Genomic DNA, 17,247 nt, shown 5'->3' on the forward strand with positions numbered 1-17,247 from the left:
TGTGATAAAATGTTAACCTGAATCTGGAGCTACATCTAAATATCTGCTTATTTTCAGCCGTGTAGAGTCTCTAGTGTCATCTCTGATGGACTCAAAGTGACAACACAGCTCTGCCTGTTGATCTCTGCTACCACCTAGTGGCAGGAACATTGTAAGACAAAAACAAGGGGTGTAAAAACGTCGGCTCAGTACACCAGAAGGCAAGACAAGCTGCACAAGAGTCCCTCCTGTGAAAATCAGGTGTTTCGCTATGTTGACTGGTCCACATAATGCTTTTCATATGCTCAAACTCACATCGTAAATCAAATAAGCAGCCAACACCATTGAAAATGTAGTATTCTAATGACAATTAAAAAAAATATGTATGGGTTTAGATATCTGGTAACACACCTAAAGCAGCAATCCTGTCAACTTGCAAAGTAGGGCAGTCTGAATCATTCATCTTCTGAACTGATTTTAAACATGCATGGATGAATTACTCTAAGAAGAGATTATTTTCATGGTAAACAACTTCCAAATATGTAACCTTGACATATAGAGATGTAAAGTACCTCAGGTGTTACGCTTTAACGACTACCAAGCAAAATTTAAAAGGTTCAGTGACTTCACAGAAAATTGAAGCTTTTTGATATTTAATGTCAAAAATACAAACTCTGACATTATGTAATACATGAAAACAAAACATTTGTTACAGATGTTATTTGGCAGGAGGAGAGCATCAGGAGTAAGCATTTTGGTGACACATCTGTTTCAATCTTCTCATCTCAAATTCTTGTAAAGTATAAAACGTTCCTCAAAGATATGTACAATATAAAAGAGTATACAACAACAAGGGCAAAACCTGCAGTTTGAAAAAAAAAGCATAATTGATATACAATTTAAGAGACAGTTACATTCATATATTCAAGAGAATGTACAAATATCTTTTCTTTATCCAGGTTACTCAAATTTGCAATGCTCACAGAAACCATCTGCCTTGCATACTGGCGTGGCTCTTTTCAATATTGTATTCAGTATTTTGTAAAATCAAAAACATGTCGGCAAAAGAATTCTGAACAATATAGAAATGTGCCTGCTGAGGAACAGACACTCTGCTTCCAAAACAGCAGCATCTGTGCTCATTGTAGGTGAATCAGAAATTCACTTTTTAGAGAGCTGTAGTTTCACAAAGTGTGTTGTTAGTTACTGTTCCAGCAAGCAGAATTTTTTTTTACTGTTGATCAGTTGTTAGCAGTCTCGTTAAGGAAGCCCAATAAGCAGTTTTAAAAATGAAATATCTGATTCCAGTACACCTGAATATCTTGAACAGCACTCAGACCTAGAGCTTGAAGTTTTCAGATTGCTGAAGACCTTAAGGAGTCGCCAAGGATGACAAACTATACAGCTAATATACAGTGAATACATGGGGTAACACTCCTTTGCTTTGGCTAAAAGGCTTGTTAACCGTTAATCAATCATTATATTCCTTTTGATGCCCTTTTTTTCTTTTACAGCTTATTTGAATGTGTTGAAATTTGTATTAATTTACAGTAAGTCCGTGGGTTAGTATGAAGGTGCGAGGCCTTCATTAAGTCTGCACCACTGTACATTTAGCTGTAGGGGAAGTTAGTATAGAGGTTTCCTGGAGCCCGAACAGCTTTGACCTTACAGCTGAATGTGTCTGCAGGCTCAGCCAGAGGCAGGTAGGAATGGTTCAGAAAGTCAGAGCATGAGCACGGTGGGACACAGACTGAACCCTCAGTGCAGGAACAGCGACGTGTTTGGAGGAGCTCATCTCCTACCTCGGAGTCTCCTTTAACCTGATCATAAACGTAGCTGTTTCTCTGAGGGCAAAGAATGGCACTGTCTTTATTCAGGGTCACATAGTCTGGAAAGACTTCAGCTCTGGGGTTCCCATCAACCTGGTCAGGTGACAGCAGCTCCCTGGATTCTTCTGTTGGCTTCCCCAATCCTGAAACCTCTTCTTCAGACATGATCTCCACCACAGATGAAGTGGTTTCTTCAGGGCACTGTTTGGTTGTGACTGGAGGATCCTGTAGTGTGAGCACAATCACTTATTTTAAATACCAACACATTTAAAACTGACTTGAACTGCATTGTATCACTCTCAGTTTAATAATTTTCTTATTATCTGCATTTCCTAAAAATTCATCTTTGCTATCACTCTAAAGGCTGCATCTACATCAATTTTACAGCATTTAGATGGAGAGATGAATAGATAGGTAGACCTTTGTTGTCACAGGCACTGTCAGGTACATAAAAAATACACATATGCAAAACAGTAAAACACAGGACAATATGACAGCACACATACTGGTGAGAGATGAGTGGGAAACATACTAAAGGTGATTAAGAGCAGGAATGGTGGAGGGGACAAAGCTTTTGCTGAAGCACACCCATTTCCACGGGTTTGTATGGCTGATGTACATTTTTTTCTCTGGAATTTTTTTTATCATAGTATGTGATGTAAGTAATTAGATGCAATATTAATTTGCACCATAGTATCAATATACTAAATTGTATGGTTGAATAATATACCCATTTCTGCCTGTTGATCTCCATCAGATAGCCTTGCAGGACTTTTTCAAGGTTGGGAACTGGCGGCCAAAAATACTGCTTGAGCTTACTATAAAAACATGCAAATACACAAAATATTAGACATTAAAACATGTTGATTAAGGCACTGAAATAATTGGTTCAATTTTTTGGCTACTGAATAGCAATTTTTTTAAAGGATTTTAAGGAAATAAGATGTCAGAAAACTGAGAAATAATGCTGTAGTGATCACACCAAACCAATGCATAACCATTTTTTAAAGATTAAAACAAATAGTGTATTCATTTTCTTTCTTTCTTTCTTTCTTTCTTTCTTTCTTTCTTTCTTTCTTTCTACATTTTTGTTTCAGGTAGTAATTTCATGTAGATAATTACAGTCTAAATGAGTTGGAAACAAAATACCTGAGGTATGTGGAAAGCAAGAAGATGAGGATGACTGCAGTCACCAGCATGGAGGCAGGAATACACAACATGAGCAGCAGGTCTGAAAAAGTTAGTTGTACAACACTAGCATTTGAATGGAATATATACCACCGTTTGGGGTCACTTAGAAATGTACTTATTTTGAAAGAAAAGCATTTTTTTCAATGGAAATAACATTGAATTCATCAGAAATTCAGTCTAGACATTGTTAATGTGGTAAATGACTATTCTAGCAGGAAACAGATGATTTTTAATAGAATATCTGCATAGGGGTACAGAGGAACATTTCCAGCAACCATCACTCCTGTGTTCTAATGCTACATTGTGCTAGCTGATAGTGTTGAAAGGCTCATTGATGATAAGAAGACCGTTGCGCGATTGTTTTAGCACATGAATGAAAGTGTGAGTTTTCATTGAAAACATCAAATTGTCTGGGTGACCAAAAACTTTTGAACAGTAGTGTATAACATTTTAATGTAATTAGCGTAGCACAGAACCTCACTTTTGAATGTACAAGGGATGCATATTTTATATTTATGATGATCAATTTACACAATTAATGTTAAAGGAACTAGAAAAGTTGCTAGTAAAGAGCGGACTATGATTAGTCTGTGAAAGAGCCACATTAGTTACATCTTTTGGTTCTGATTCATAGGGATTATTTAAAAAACAAACACATCTTAATAGTGTTTCCAGCTTACCCGTGTTAGTGGGGGTGTCACCAGTGAGCACATTTGACCAGTCACTCCAGTGGCCTGAGTAAAAGGACCCAGTAGGTTTAGCTCTGACTTTGATGCTGTACTGGCTACCTGCTGGAGCCTCTATGCATGCATGAGTCTCGAGGTCCTTTATCATCTGGGGACAGAAACATTTGTCTGACATTCAGCGTGAAGCCATTGTGCATTCTTTCCCAATAACTTTCTCAATTCTCTTGGAATATATTCATGTTCCCTTGTTGTACTGATACTACATCATGCCATCTTGCAGTGTTGCAACATGACAGTGTTGAGTATTATTAATGGCTCAACTTGCTGATAATCTACTGCAGATGTGACTGTGTGAACATGGAACTGAACATTCCTCACTCTGGCACCATCTGGTGGTAAGATCAAGAACAACACTGTCTCTGCCCACAGTTATTATTTGTCTTCCATCACAAATTTATGCCGTCATCATAAAATCTCCAAATATTCTACAGAAATTCAACACGTGGTATTTTAAGTACACTAAAATGTTGCAATGGAATCTGAAAGCAACACAGGAAGAATTTCACAAATATGGAAAACAAGCTTTTTTTTTTCAGTCAACACAAATCACTATTGACTGAAAACAATGCATTCTGCCATGGCCCAAGGACACCATTTAAAAAAAAAAAAAAAACATACTGAAAAATATATACAATTAAACGTCCACTGTGAACGGCATCTTACCTTCCATCTTTCAGCTCCTTTAATCCTGTAGTCGACTTCATACTGCAGGTGAGCGGACAGAGATGGAAGAGGAGCTTCCCACTCCAAACACAGCTTGTCTTTGTCCCGTGCGACTCTCAGACGATCTGGTGCGGATGTTTTTACTGTAAACAAAGCAATTTGTCAGAAGATAAAGCCATGGAACATTCTGTTAGGCTTTATCAGTAAAGCTGAAGTTCTGTAATCAGGCTACCGGGCTCTCAACGTCTACAGCAACTGAAATATATAGTCTACACAAGCTCTGTGTGCAAGCTGAACAACAAAGCAGCTTCATCTGTTTTCTTACTTTAAACTTTACAAACCAGCCTTTAACTGAATGGAAAAGCTAGTGAGTTGACCCAAGCATGTGCCATGTTCACAGTTTACTGGAGAACTTTATTGGAGACAGAAATATGGATTTAAACAGGTGTTATTTCATCACATGTATTTGGTTTAGATATGGTCCAACCGATTTGTCATGTGGAGTTTTCTGCATATTAACCTCCAGAGTACAATGGCCACCGGAGAGGCATTTGAGATTAAAAAAACAGACAGAAGATGTAAAAGGAACAAAAAAAAGACAACAAACTCTCTCACCCGAGTTACTTAAAGTGAACTCTTCAGAATAAAAGGTTCTGCTGGTCGGAGATGAAGTGCTGTTGAGTTGGACTCTGACTTTTCTGGACTCAACTCCAGAGAAAGAACACAGGTCAGCAAAGTTCCCATCAGCCTGACACTCAGTCCATTTGGTCCAATTCAAAGGTTCACTGCAACGGTTTGTAATATGGTTACATGACACAAATATAAGATCACGCTAATGTTTGCTGTTTTAGCATACAGTGTGGAATGAAAGGAAGAAGAAGTGATGAGCAGAAAAGAGATGGATACCATAACAGTTTGTTACTCACAATGATTCTATGTGTCAAGTGTTTATTGTGGAGGGCGTAATTTAAAAATTAGATGCACTATTAAACGATATAAAACATGTCGTTGTGTTAGCGTGGGTCAGGTTTCTGTCCTACATCCATCAGGTCACACAGATGTGGGGTTTTCATCAGCAGAGCTTTTCTCCTTTGAAAGATACTGTGACATTTGCAGCACAGTTGTCTGCAAAAAGTTTGGAGTTTTAAGAAAAATTGAAACCCCGCATGACTGCAAAGGATCTGCAGGAAGATTTCACTGACCCATCAGTGGTGCAGCTTTCCAAGGCCACTGAATACAAATGTCACATAGTCAAGAAAGAGAGACTGACAGGACAGTGATTCAGGTACACCTCAAAATATATCATGACAGACTTTAGGAAACACAAGCTGAAGCTTTTAGGATTAGCTCTCATACTGTCCTGATTTGAATGCTATTGAAATCTGTAGGTAGATCTCAAATATGCTGTGTGTGCAGGATGTTCTAAAAACATCTCACAACTTGAAGGGAACTTGCTGCAGGGGTTCTTCTTTTGAAAACTTTTGCATCTAATTGTACGCGTCTCCTTTGCACTTTGTTGCATCCACTTCTATCAGCATGACTTTTCTAGCTCAGACGCACATGAGAAACATGTTTAAGTAAATGGAAACACAGCAAAACAAAGATCTGAGAACTGTATTAAATCAGTAATGAAATGTTGTGTGTTTTGTGCTACCTGAGACCTGTCTTGTAGAAAAGTTGGTACCCATTCTTTGCACCATATCTGCTCGCATTCCACTGACAGGTGATTTTATGCAGGTCAGAGGTGTAACATGTTAGTGAAATGTCAACTGAAAAGAAAGGAAAACAAACCTGGAATGACTGAAGAGTTGCATTTCATTGACTCTGATCGAGTCATTCACTCAATCGGTGTGTTAGACTCACCTGCACTTTGGGGAGCCACGGTTCGTACCGGTTGAGACCAGCTGCTCCAGTGTCCTCCAGCTGAATTTGTGGCACATTTGACAGCGATCTTTACCTCAACCTCTTCACCTGCTGCCAGAGAGTTCAGTACTTCGCCCTTCTTCACCTACAGAGTCACAAACAACACTGATTTTCCTGTAGCACTTTTACCCACTGTGATTATGATGAAAGTCTTCAGGTGAAGTTATGTTAGAATAAGGCTCAATGAACAAAAACCTTACATAATAGGCTACAAAGGGACTGAACAGCAGCCTTTTCAGCTACCAAGCTACGGCCACAACTGATAATCAAGTATTAAAAATTGTGGAACCTATTTTATATATTTCATACACAATATTTTTAATTTAGATTTTACAGTTTCAGTCCTCCAGGAGCTGGTCATAATAATAGCAGAACTTGCATGGACATACCGGTACTTAGATTGTATACAAATGCTTTAATGCTTACTCACAGTATGTGTGAACAAAGCAGCTTAGGAAAAAAATATTTAATAGATTTATGTGGGAGTTGTGTGTACCTCTTGTGTCTTCTGTCCAAGATGCGTGGAGGAGAATTGAATCTTGTACACTTTATCTGTATCCCAGTATTTTAAGCTGTTTGTGCGCCATGAAACCCGCAGCTGTCCCACTTGGCCATTTGGGTGTAAAGTCACATCGAAAGGGGGATCAAGAAGAACTACAGAAAATCAAAAGGAAAAGGGGGGATAACATATTACAGAAGGAAGAACACTTTCAAGGATTAGTTCACTGGTTCATTGGTGCCCTTTGGTCTTTAGGTTCTTTAAAGCAGCATGCAAGAGAGAGCTGCAAGGATGCAAAAAAATACATTCATGAAGTGGAAAGTCATTGTATACTGCAGTCTATTTTCAATACAACCCATGAAAGATAGTGTCTATTAGTGTTAACCAAATCTGAGAATGTCTTATGATGCAAAACATACACTATCAGTCACAACATTGAAACCACCTGTCTCTGGGATGTCCTGTGGTGTTGGGTACCACTTTGGGTTCTGTGGGTAGCATGGTGGATCCTCCTGTGATCAAGCTTGTTGCTGGGCAGATGTTTGATGTAATGATTGGATGGGGGAGGGGGTTAATTTGGAGGCCTGGTCAACACTTTGTGCTCTTGGTCATGTTCCTCGATCCATTCCTGAGTAGATTTTGCAGTGTGATTGGGGAGGTCGCAGGCTTTGGTGAGTGCTATTGTCACAAGTTTTAGGCAGGTGGTAAGTATCAAAGCAACATTCCCCAGGAGAACCTTGGTTTTTCACAACAAGATTAATGTTCTTCACTTCGCCTGCCGTGGATTTAATGTTGTGGCTGTTTGGTGTATTTCTGTAATGGCTTAAAAAAACATTAACATAACATCTCTTTTTTTGCAGAGGGTCAGAGAGGAGTTTATGCTTGAAATAAAACTTGTAGCTAGTTTGTGAAAGGCTACAGCACAAAGAAAAAAAATCTGATAGACTAGAGCATAAAACATTTCACCCCATTTCTTTCAAAGTGGAATAATCCACTTTGGAAAAAATATCACAAGTCGGCAAGCATTTCAGAAGAGTAGAAAAGCTTGCAAAAAAGACTTCACACTTCATTCATTACTCAACTTTCACTCATTTGAAGACACAGGAAAAAGAGGCAGCCACGGTCACTAACACAGAGCAGAGCATTTAGCCAGCAGCTAGAAAAGGATGGATGGATGGACTTACAAATGAATTACAGGAAAAAAATCAAGATCATAAAGAGATTAAAACTGGAAATCAGTGCAGCAAAAATTGCTCAGAATACTTGTGGCTTTGTCTAGTTTTCTAGTTTTCAGCAAGACGTTTCCATCCCTTTGTTTGATGAGAAAGTAAATAATGAAAAAACAAATGTCTTACAATGGTTCTCTACGCTGACAGTTCGATTGTAGAGGCTGGTATTGGTAGTACGCTCCAACACTTCAAGATATATATCCGCATATAACATGACATCTGAGCCAGGAAATGAGCAGATGTGGAGGAAAGTTCCTTCTTCTGTTCTCTGGACCGACATCTTACAGCTTTGTACGGGGTACCTGATTAGAACAAGTGACAAGCACAGCAGATATTGGGGTACACATAAATTGCTCAGTAGTATTTAGCATTGTTCATTTAGATAAATGTTCAAAATGCTATAAAAAAAGTTGAAATATTGCAAATATTAAAGTGTTAATAGAAATGTTTAAACTGAAATAATCAAAATGAAATTGAAACAAACAAACAAATAATTTGCATAATGATAATAATGGAAAAGGATATTTGAAACTGACACCTATATAGTGTTAAATAACAGAACATTAGATCAGTACTAACATGCCAAAAGTATAAAAAATGTCTAAACACTGTGATTCAGTTCATTCTGAAACAGAGTACTATTTAGAGTAACACACCCTTCTACTGAGTAGAACAAATCATACGTCCCATTGTCTGCAGTCTCAAAGAAGCAGGTGAAATCCTCTGCTGTCCGAGTGAAACACTTTGGATTCTCCTCATCCTTCAACAGCAAAACATCTAATTCAAAAATGACAAACAGAACAAGTGAGAAAAATGCTATATCTGTTTTGTTTTTTTTTAATTTGCAATCAAGATGATAAAATAGAAAAAAGATATGAAGACGATATAATGTGACGGTGAGTCTTGGAAGATTTTTGTGTTGTGCAAAAAATGACGTAGAGTGTAATGGACAAAGTATCCATCCATCCATTATCTATGCACCAATTAACCTCAGGATGTTTTTGGACTGTGGGAGGAAGCCAGAGTACCCAGAAAAACCCCATGCATGCACAGAGAGAACATGCAAACTCCACGCAGAAAGATCTTGGAAAGTCTAGGACTTGAATAGGGGATCTTCTGGCCCCAAGGCAAAAGTGCTAACCACCAAGCCACCGTGCAGCCCTGGACAAAGTATCTTTTTCCCAAATGGTAGAATGGTTGGATTATTCTATTAAAAGTCAAAATAAAATGATAAAAAATTGCCATAATTGGACTGAATTTTATACAAACTGCAAAATAAACTATCCTGAAGTCTTACCTTCCTTTGACAGATGACTGATAATTCCATTACTGCAGTGTATTCCAGGCACAAAGCAAACTTGTATCCATAAGGAAATAAGGAGTATCTCCAGCCCACAGCTCATATCCATGGTCAGTGCAAGTACAGTGTATTCTTAACCATCATGGCACCTAAACTAACACAACATGTGAATGTACATTATGTGTTGTCGGCTGTGCATGTTTACAGTGGGCATGGCTGGATAACAGGGGTGAGCAGCACTGAGGGGTTGGCCCATTGTGACTGCTCCGCTTAAAACAGGAAGAAAGCTTTGTGTACAGTGGAAGCTGACACCAAATATGGCAGTTTAGAAGGACTGATTGAACATAAATTTAAAATTTCCACGTTTATATTTAACAAGTAGGCACAATACAAACGGCTGCTGCAGACAAAAACTCTCACATGAATGTTTCAAATCACCATCTGTCTGGGTTTGTAGCGCTGTCATACTGCTAAATTATATTTCTCAATTCAAGAGAAAGATTTGGTAGATCAGAACAAGCACGAATGAAGATTTTATCAGCTCACTGGAGACTTCAGGAAATTTTGGATTGAAGAACACTCAGTAGAAATGATTTTGTAGGGCTCAACAACATTCATGTGTTGGTATCTACACTCATCAGACCCTCCATGCTGCCTCCCTGCTGACGTACATACGAAAGCTAGTGCTTTGTGAGAAAACTGAAAAAGTTAACTTGCCCCAACAGCTTGTGCTGATTAACCACATCCTGATCTACTGCACAGCAGCACAATACAACAGTGTGGTTTTGTGCTTCGAAAAAGATTTCAACCATAATATACATGATAATTATCATCCTGCATCTAACTTGTTTTTTCTAGACCAAGTTAGTTGCTAATGAGCTAGTTAGGAACTACTTTGTTAATCCAAGATGAAGTTGATGAAGAAAATATTAACTGCGCTGATAACTGGCTGTTATTGAGGGCATTTTTGGACCTGCATAGCATTTCAAATTGATGGATCTTAACTTCAACATGTTCTGTTAAATTAAAATCTACCAATTATCTCCTCATGCAGATAGCCTGCAATCATAAAACCATCCAACTTTGTCCAAATTACCTGTGTGTAACAGTTTCTTTACTATCTACACTACTCTCAATAATCCGGAAGAGTATTAGGGCCACCCGTGAGAAAAAAAATGAGAGGGGGTAGAATTTTTTTTTTCAGCATGAATTTTGAGAAAAAACTCGAAATGTCGAGAATAAAGTCAAAATATAATGTCGAGAATAAAGTTGAAATATAATGTCGAGAATAAAGTTGAAATGTTGAGAATAAAGTTGAAATATAATGTCGAGAATAAAGTTGAAATAGGATGTTGAGAATAAAGTGGAAATATAATGTCGAGAATAAAGTTGAAATAGGATGTCGAGAATAAAGTCGAAATGTCGAGAATAAAGTCAAAATATAATGTCGAGAATAAAGTTGAAATAGGATGTTGAGAATAAAGTCAACCTTTTGGAGGTCTGCAGCCAACTGCTCTCGCCTTTTGAAACTAACAAACAGCGCGCTGCTTCTACAAAATGCTGTTCAGTCAGTTAGATGAACTAGTGAAATTATACTTCAGACTTGGCTTTAGTAATAAAGAAATACTATGAGAAGTGAGGGGTACTAGAGTTTCCAGACAAACCATTCGCAACTGACTCCACCGCTTTGGCTTGAATGCCAGACGACCGCTGCAGGTGACTCCACTGACACCAAGACACCGCCGTGACCGTTTGCAGTGGACACAAGACCATGTGACCTGGACAATGCAGCAGTGGTCTACTGTCCTGTTCACTGATGCGTGTCGGGTCACCTTGCATAGAAATGATGGTCGTCAGTGCTGCTGGAGAAGGCAAGCAGGGGCGGATCCAGATTAATTTTAGTGGGGGGGTACAACAGATATTTTGAGGGGGTCACCGAAAAATTGTAAGAAAAATGAAAGCTGCTACTAACCTCTCGCTTTTACAAAGTATTTTTCATGTTATTGTTTTTTTGGCTCTTTAACCCAATAGGAAAGCTGTATATGATTTTTTCATTTTGGATTTTTTCATGTTTACTCGTTTATGTGAAATACAACATCATAAGCTGCACCAACTGCCTGTTAAGTAAAACTGGTAAGCTCAATGACAGTATCCTGAGGGCAATTAAGTGACAAATATTGTGCAAGAACAGCACTGTATACAACCCTGTCAATTTCCACTTCTTAGAATGTTGACTGACAATTATCACACCTAAAATAAGAAATAATATTATTTACTTTAGCAACTAGTTCTCAGCTGTAAACCAGAAACATCATAGGGTTCTGTATGCTAATCAGTCTAAATCAAAATGAGTACTACCCAATACACAGTGAACAACAACAATCTGTACCCTTGATCTGTGGTAAAATAATCTTAAATGTTCTGTGCAGTAATATAAATTTTAAAAGCCAATAAAATCCAACAAGCAACACTTTATACATTTAATAGCAAACCTGAGAACAATAACAAACAGTAATAATATTCCAGATTCTTCAGTCATTTAATAGTGCACAGCTCAGCAAACATCATAGTGCTCTGCATAGAAATCACAAAAAACTGCTCTCAGTAATCTTTCACAGTGAGCAGATGTTCTTGTGTTGCAGGTCCGTGGTCCAGACGTGGCCATCGAACAGGCCGGGGGGGTCTGGCACCGTGTACTTCCTAGAGCACCTCCTCTTTTTGCATTCTTCATGTGGGATGGAAATAAAGTGACGTTGGTTTAGCACGGGCTGCACAGTGGTGTATAGTGGTTAGCACTTTCGCCTTGCAGCAAGAAGATCCCCGGTTCAAATCCCTGGGTGGGCCTGGGATCTTTCTGCATGGAGTTTGCATGTTCTCCCTGTGCATGCGTGGGTTTTCTCTGGGTACTCCGGCTTCCTCCCACAGTCCAAAAATATGCTGAGGTTAATTGATTATTCTAAATTGCCCACAGGTGTGAATGTGAGTGTGATTGTCTGTCTGTATATGTAGCCCTGCAACAGACTGGTGACCTGTCCAGGGTGTCCCCTGCCTTTGCCCGAGTCAGCTGAGATAGGCTCCAGCACCCCCTGTGACCCTAATGAGGATTAAGCGGTGTATAGAGGATGGATGGATTAGCACGTCCATCAAAGGCCTATAGGTGTAAAGCAGGAAGCCCTCAGCAATGAGGATGTGAGTCTCCTCCTCCTCCTTGTGGTCGGACTTCGGGACCATCTCTGTGTCCAGGGTGTTTTACAGTTTTTTTCAATTGCTAACAAGCATTGGTCCAAACTGAAGTCACATGTTCAAACCTCTTAACACAGTCTGCAAAACAGCAGTCCATGTGGACCGAAAAAAACTGTAAAAAGTTTACTGTAAACAAAAAAATGCAGAATCTCAGAATTCAGGGGGCAGAATAGAAATCAAGAGATAAAATTCAAAAACCAACAACACATGTATACTGTAACATTCACAACCAGTCATCTGCATTTGGCCACATGTTTCCATCCATTACATCTGATGTCTTCTCTGGAGATACACCGTGGGTAGAACATTTTTGGATGTCTCCTTTTTATGGTTTCTGATGAGGCCAAACACAGATCACCTGAATCGGGTTTCAGCTGACAACTACACTCAGCTGTGTGTAATTACCTAATCTTTTCATTTATAGTTTTTTTTCGATTGCTAACACGCATTGGTCGAAACTAAAGTCACATGTTCAAAACTCTTAACTCAGTCTGCAAAACAGAAGTCCATGTGGATCAAACTGTGAATCACTTTCCATTGCTTTCACACAAAATGCATTCAGTGACCACAGTCACCAAAATTCATGAACTCTTTTCTCAGTTACTAGTTCATCACCTGCAAAACACTAGACTTTTACAGCACATTTTTCAAATGCTAGAGACGGCTGAGGACCACGTCCACTGTCCGGTGGACGTCGGGGGGGAAAAGAAGAAGGCCTCTCCGTCTTTCAAGGTGTCACACTACATGGAGACCAAGGAGGGGAATGATCCAGCGCTCACAGCAGGCAGCGCTGGCCTTTATGGCAGAGGAACAGTGATAAGCAGCTGCTGCTCATTCTCCAATCAGGGCGATACAGTGACACTGTTCATATTCTTTGCCTTCACAATAAGGTTTGGTTCAGTTTTGACCCAGCAAACACTCATCTATGGAGGAACAAACATCTACTACCACACAGTATCTTCTTTTACTGAAACTGAAAATGGCAACAGGAACACTGTGGGGTTTATTATGTAGCCATTTCGAGTCATTACATCGATCAAAAGAGAGCCTGACCCATTTAATTGGTTGGCAGATTTCGCTGGTTGATGTTGGCCAATCACTGATAAGTTAGCATCAGTGTCTGTGTTGTTCTGTTTGCATTAAACTGTGATGTTTTATAAAACAAAATGCAAAAAAAAAGGTAGCCGTGATTTAGAAATGGTGCCCAGGAAAATTTCTCTGACTGATTGTTAACAGTCTTCATATCACTGTCTGCAGTACATGTAGCAGAGTACGTATCACAGCTGAGTGGATGGCGGTGTGGAGTGAAGTGGTCTCTTCACAGTAAGTTGCAAACTAGTACACGAAATATGTTGCTGTAGATGTAATAAGCATTGACCACATCATTTCCCCTTATGTACAGTGGTGGAAAAAAGTTTTTGGACACTCATAAAATTTTACACAACCTCAAATATTATCATGAAATATTTGTGAAAAAATATTTTTTGTGTTTCAAAAGTTGTGGCTGTACGGTGCAAATTATGTATTTTTTGGTAATTGTTTACAAGAAAAAGTAACAAAACTAAATTCTACCAAAATGACCCAATACTCAAAATTTCTTATATTTAGTTTTATTTTAATAAGGAAAAAAATCTTATTTTTATGGAACCCAAATTGAGTCATTAAAAATAAATTTTGAAGTTTTTAAAGCATTTTTTAGTATTATGGCTGTGATTGTACTAAAAGAAATTGCACTAGAAGAGTGATCAGATTATATAATGATCTCTACATTTTTCGAATAATCCAGTATCAGATAGGTTCCATATCAAACACCGTCATCATGAGAAAAACAGTTACATTTAACCAACAAGCAAAAAATCATAATTGCTAATGGAAAGCCATAGTCTTTACATTCAGTGCAGTTTGGAGTATTGCTGCCATAACCTCAGTCACCAAAACAGCAGGTCTGTTGTTACTATTATAGTCTTGTGACCCACCAACTCCTCTTTTAAGTCCTGTTGGTGATGCAGGAATTGATGGGTTTTGATTGGTTTGAGACTATTTCTAACACTGCAAGGGCTTGTGTTTGCAGATTCTGATGTAGTGACAGTATCAATGCACCTCTGTTCCCTATGTGCACCACATAAGATGCTCTTTTTACTGAGACAGGAGAAACCATGACACTTCAAATGCAAGAAACTGTCTGTCTTGGTGGAAATTTACTCACATTAATTCAGGTAGTTCTCCGCGTATCATCATTAAACTCTGGTATGACTGTTTCATAGAAAATTTTGACATAACATGCACAGTTTCAGTTTTAAGATTTCCCCAAATCTACCATTCTCCCTGATACGTGAAACAGTGGAGGATCTAAAACCCATCTTTAAACAATATAGATGTAGAACCGTCATAATGTACAAAAAAATAGCACTAGTAAAATAGTATTTTAAAAAATCTATTAACTTTTAGGAAAAGTTATCGATTGTCAGACTTTAAAAAAAGTTTGCATTTTGGGTGTTTTTACTGTTGTGAAAATGTAAGTAACTAAGTAATGCTGCCTTTCTATCTGTGTCAACACTGAGGACACAGTCATCTTATTTGACAAAATAAGGCACTGTGAATGGACAAAGTGGCCTGGTGTGTGGTACTGAGGTTTATTGTGAGCTGCTCATAATACAGTAAATACAGTCAGAGCAGAAAAATTGCAGATGCAGGCTACACAGAAAGTCTGATTGTTCTTCTGTTATTAGCACACACTAATAAAGAAACAAGTGAACATGAACCTTAGTATCAGAAAAACATACTTAGCAGTAGATGAATACAAACCACAGACTGATATAATCTTTAACAGCACTGGAGCTTAGATGGTGCAATGATTGACATGAAACTATTCTGAAAATTGTATTCAAGTTCCCTAGAAGTATCTATGATCTTCTAATTTTGAAAACGCAGGAACTCTTAAAACAATACGCCTAACCCACCAACCGGCAGCACATGTCACCACGAACAAGGATGATTCACTGATTGCTGTCAAATTGAAATCAAGCGGGATTTAGTATGAGATGATGAGACTGTACTGACTGTACTACAAGGACACATCTGTGGAGTTGCAGTTAATATAGAAAGTATGCACATCCATGTGATGAATTCACACTCTAAAAATGTTACTATGAGGGGGTAATAAAATCAATTTTAGGAGCATTAATACTAGTGCGCAGTTTATCACGAAGTTTAATCAACTGACATGACAAATTGCAGAAATGTTGAAGGTTCTAAAAACTCAGTCATTATCATTTGTACAAGACGGAATAAGAAAGGAGTATGCAGGGTATAACAAAGAATACAACCACTAATGTAAGTGGTACCAGCAGAAGGGTGGATTTTAGAAACAAAAAGGCAGCAACACTTTTAAATAGGTGAAATAATACGTTTTGTGTAGTATGTAGCAGGGCCGGACTGGGAAAGAAATTCAGGCTGGGAGATTTCCAATCAGTCAGGCCACTTTCGCCACCGCAAGGGTTGTGTCACGTGGGATAATGCACCAAAATTTTGTTTTTTTTTTCCTTCCAAAAATATGCCTTTTACAGTTATGTTATAGCAATTACAACACTACTAAACAGACAGTAAGTCTATTAAACACAACCATAATGACAGCTCCATACAGTCCAGAACTTTTCTCTTCTGTAATCTCTTCACTACCCTCACCAATTTTTCCAATGTTTTCCTTTTCCTACTATTTATATAACATGTGGGATTAAAAAATATATATATTATTTTGTCAGTAAATCATTTAGATGTCAGCTGGTCATAGCTAATAGTATATGCAAACACCAATGTTCATTTTATAACTGAAAATTGTAAGTCAACTGCCTATCCTACCTGAAGAGGGGGTCTCAAACGTTTTCAGGCTTCCTGCAACCCACCTGACACCTGTGGAGCTTATTTGGGCCAGACATTTTTTATTATATTTTGGCCTTTGAAGTCTGATGATGCATTTGTAAGAAGAACCGACCGTTTGTAAACTTACTTGAAGAGGGTGCTCCATAACCTTCGCTCCTTCCACTCTCTGGCCTCACTCTCATATCACCGCTCTGCAGTGCATGCTTCTCCTTCTCCGTTCTCGCTATGAAGGGGCGGGCCATAAAGCAACTAACCAATCATGGCACGGTTCTTCTAAAAAAAATGTCACTTTGACCAATCCCTATCCTTCTGATTTAGAGCTCAGAGCACCTGCTTTGTGTGAGTGACAGGAGGGTGGGCGTGTACTCTGTAAGGCTTCTAGCTGCTGCATCTGGCCTGTCTGCCAAAAAGCCGATCAACTTTTTTCATTGGCCTGCCAGGCAGGCCAATAAGGAGGCAGGCCACCGGGAAAAGTCCCGCCTCTCCCGATTGCCAGTCCGGGCCTGGTATGTAGGCTACTATATATGCATTCGTACACTCAACAAAAATATAAACGCAACACTAGTTGGGTTTCCATTACAGTTTTTCGCAAAATAAAAGCGATATTTCTAAAATTTCGACAAAGTATATTTGCACTTTCAACGTGTTTCCATTGAAGGTTGTTCTGGGCAGAAGCATCGTAACTCTCGTAAAATATCATCCCGCGAGATTTCACTGTAGGAAGATGGACGTCTTATAACCTTATATATAACCTTATATAATCCTT

At 38.6% G+C, this 17,247-nt stretch overlaps 1 protein-coding gene across 1 annotated transcript; it reads right to left on the reverse strand.

The window, feature by feature from the left end:
- Positions 1 to 615: 615 nt before the first annotated feature.
- On the reverse strand, positions 616 to 9,545 carry mpl (MPL proto-oncogene, thrombopoietin receptor). The gene is made up of 12 exons (XM_022215968.2): positions 9,357 to 9,545; positions 8,716 to 8,836; positions 8,186 to 8,361; positions 6,828 to 6,985; positions 6,272 to 6,416; positions 6,063 to 6,177; positions 5,024 to 5,193; positions 4,409 to 4,551; positions 3,680 to 3,833; positions 2,958 to 3,039; positions 2,539 to 2,626; positions 616 to 2,033 (listed from the first exon to the last, which is right to left on the reverse strand). The coding sequence occupies exons 1-12, from the start codon at positions 9,466 to 9,468 to the stop codon at positions 1,590 to 1,592; spliced, it is 1,908 nt and encodes a 635-aa protein (XP_022071660.2). The 5' UTR covers positions 9,469 to 9,545; the 3' UTR covers positions 616 to 1,589.
- Between the last annotated feature and the right edge of the window lie 7,702 nt (positions 9,546 to 17,247).

The sequence above is a fragment of the Acanthochromis polyacanthus genome, chromosome 4 (genome assembly GCF_021347895.1).
Source record: "Acanthochromis polyacanthus isolate Apoly-LR-REF ecotype Palm Island chromosome 4, KAUST_Apoly_ChrSc, whole genome shotgun sequence".
In the NCBI taxonomy this organism is placed as follows: domain Eukaryota; kingdom Metazoa; phylum Chordata; class Actinopteri; family Pomacentridae; genus Acanthochromis; species Acanthochromis polyacanthus.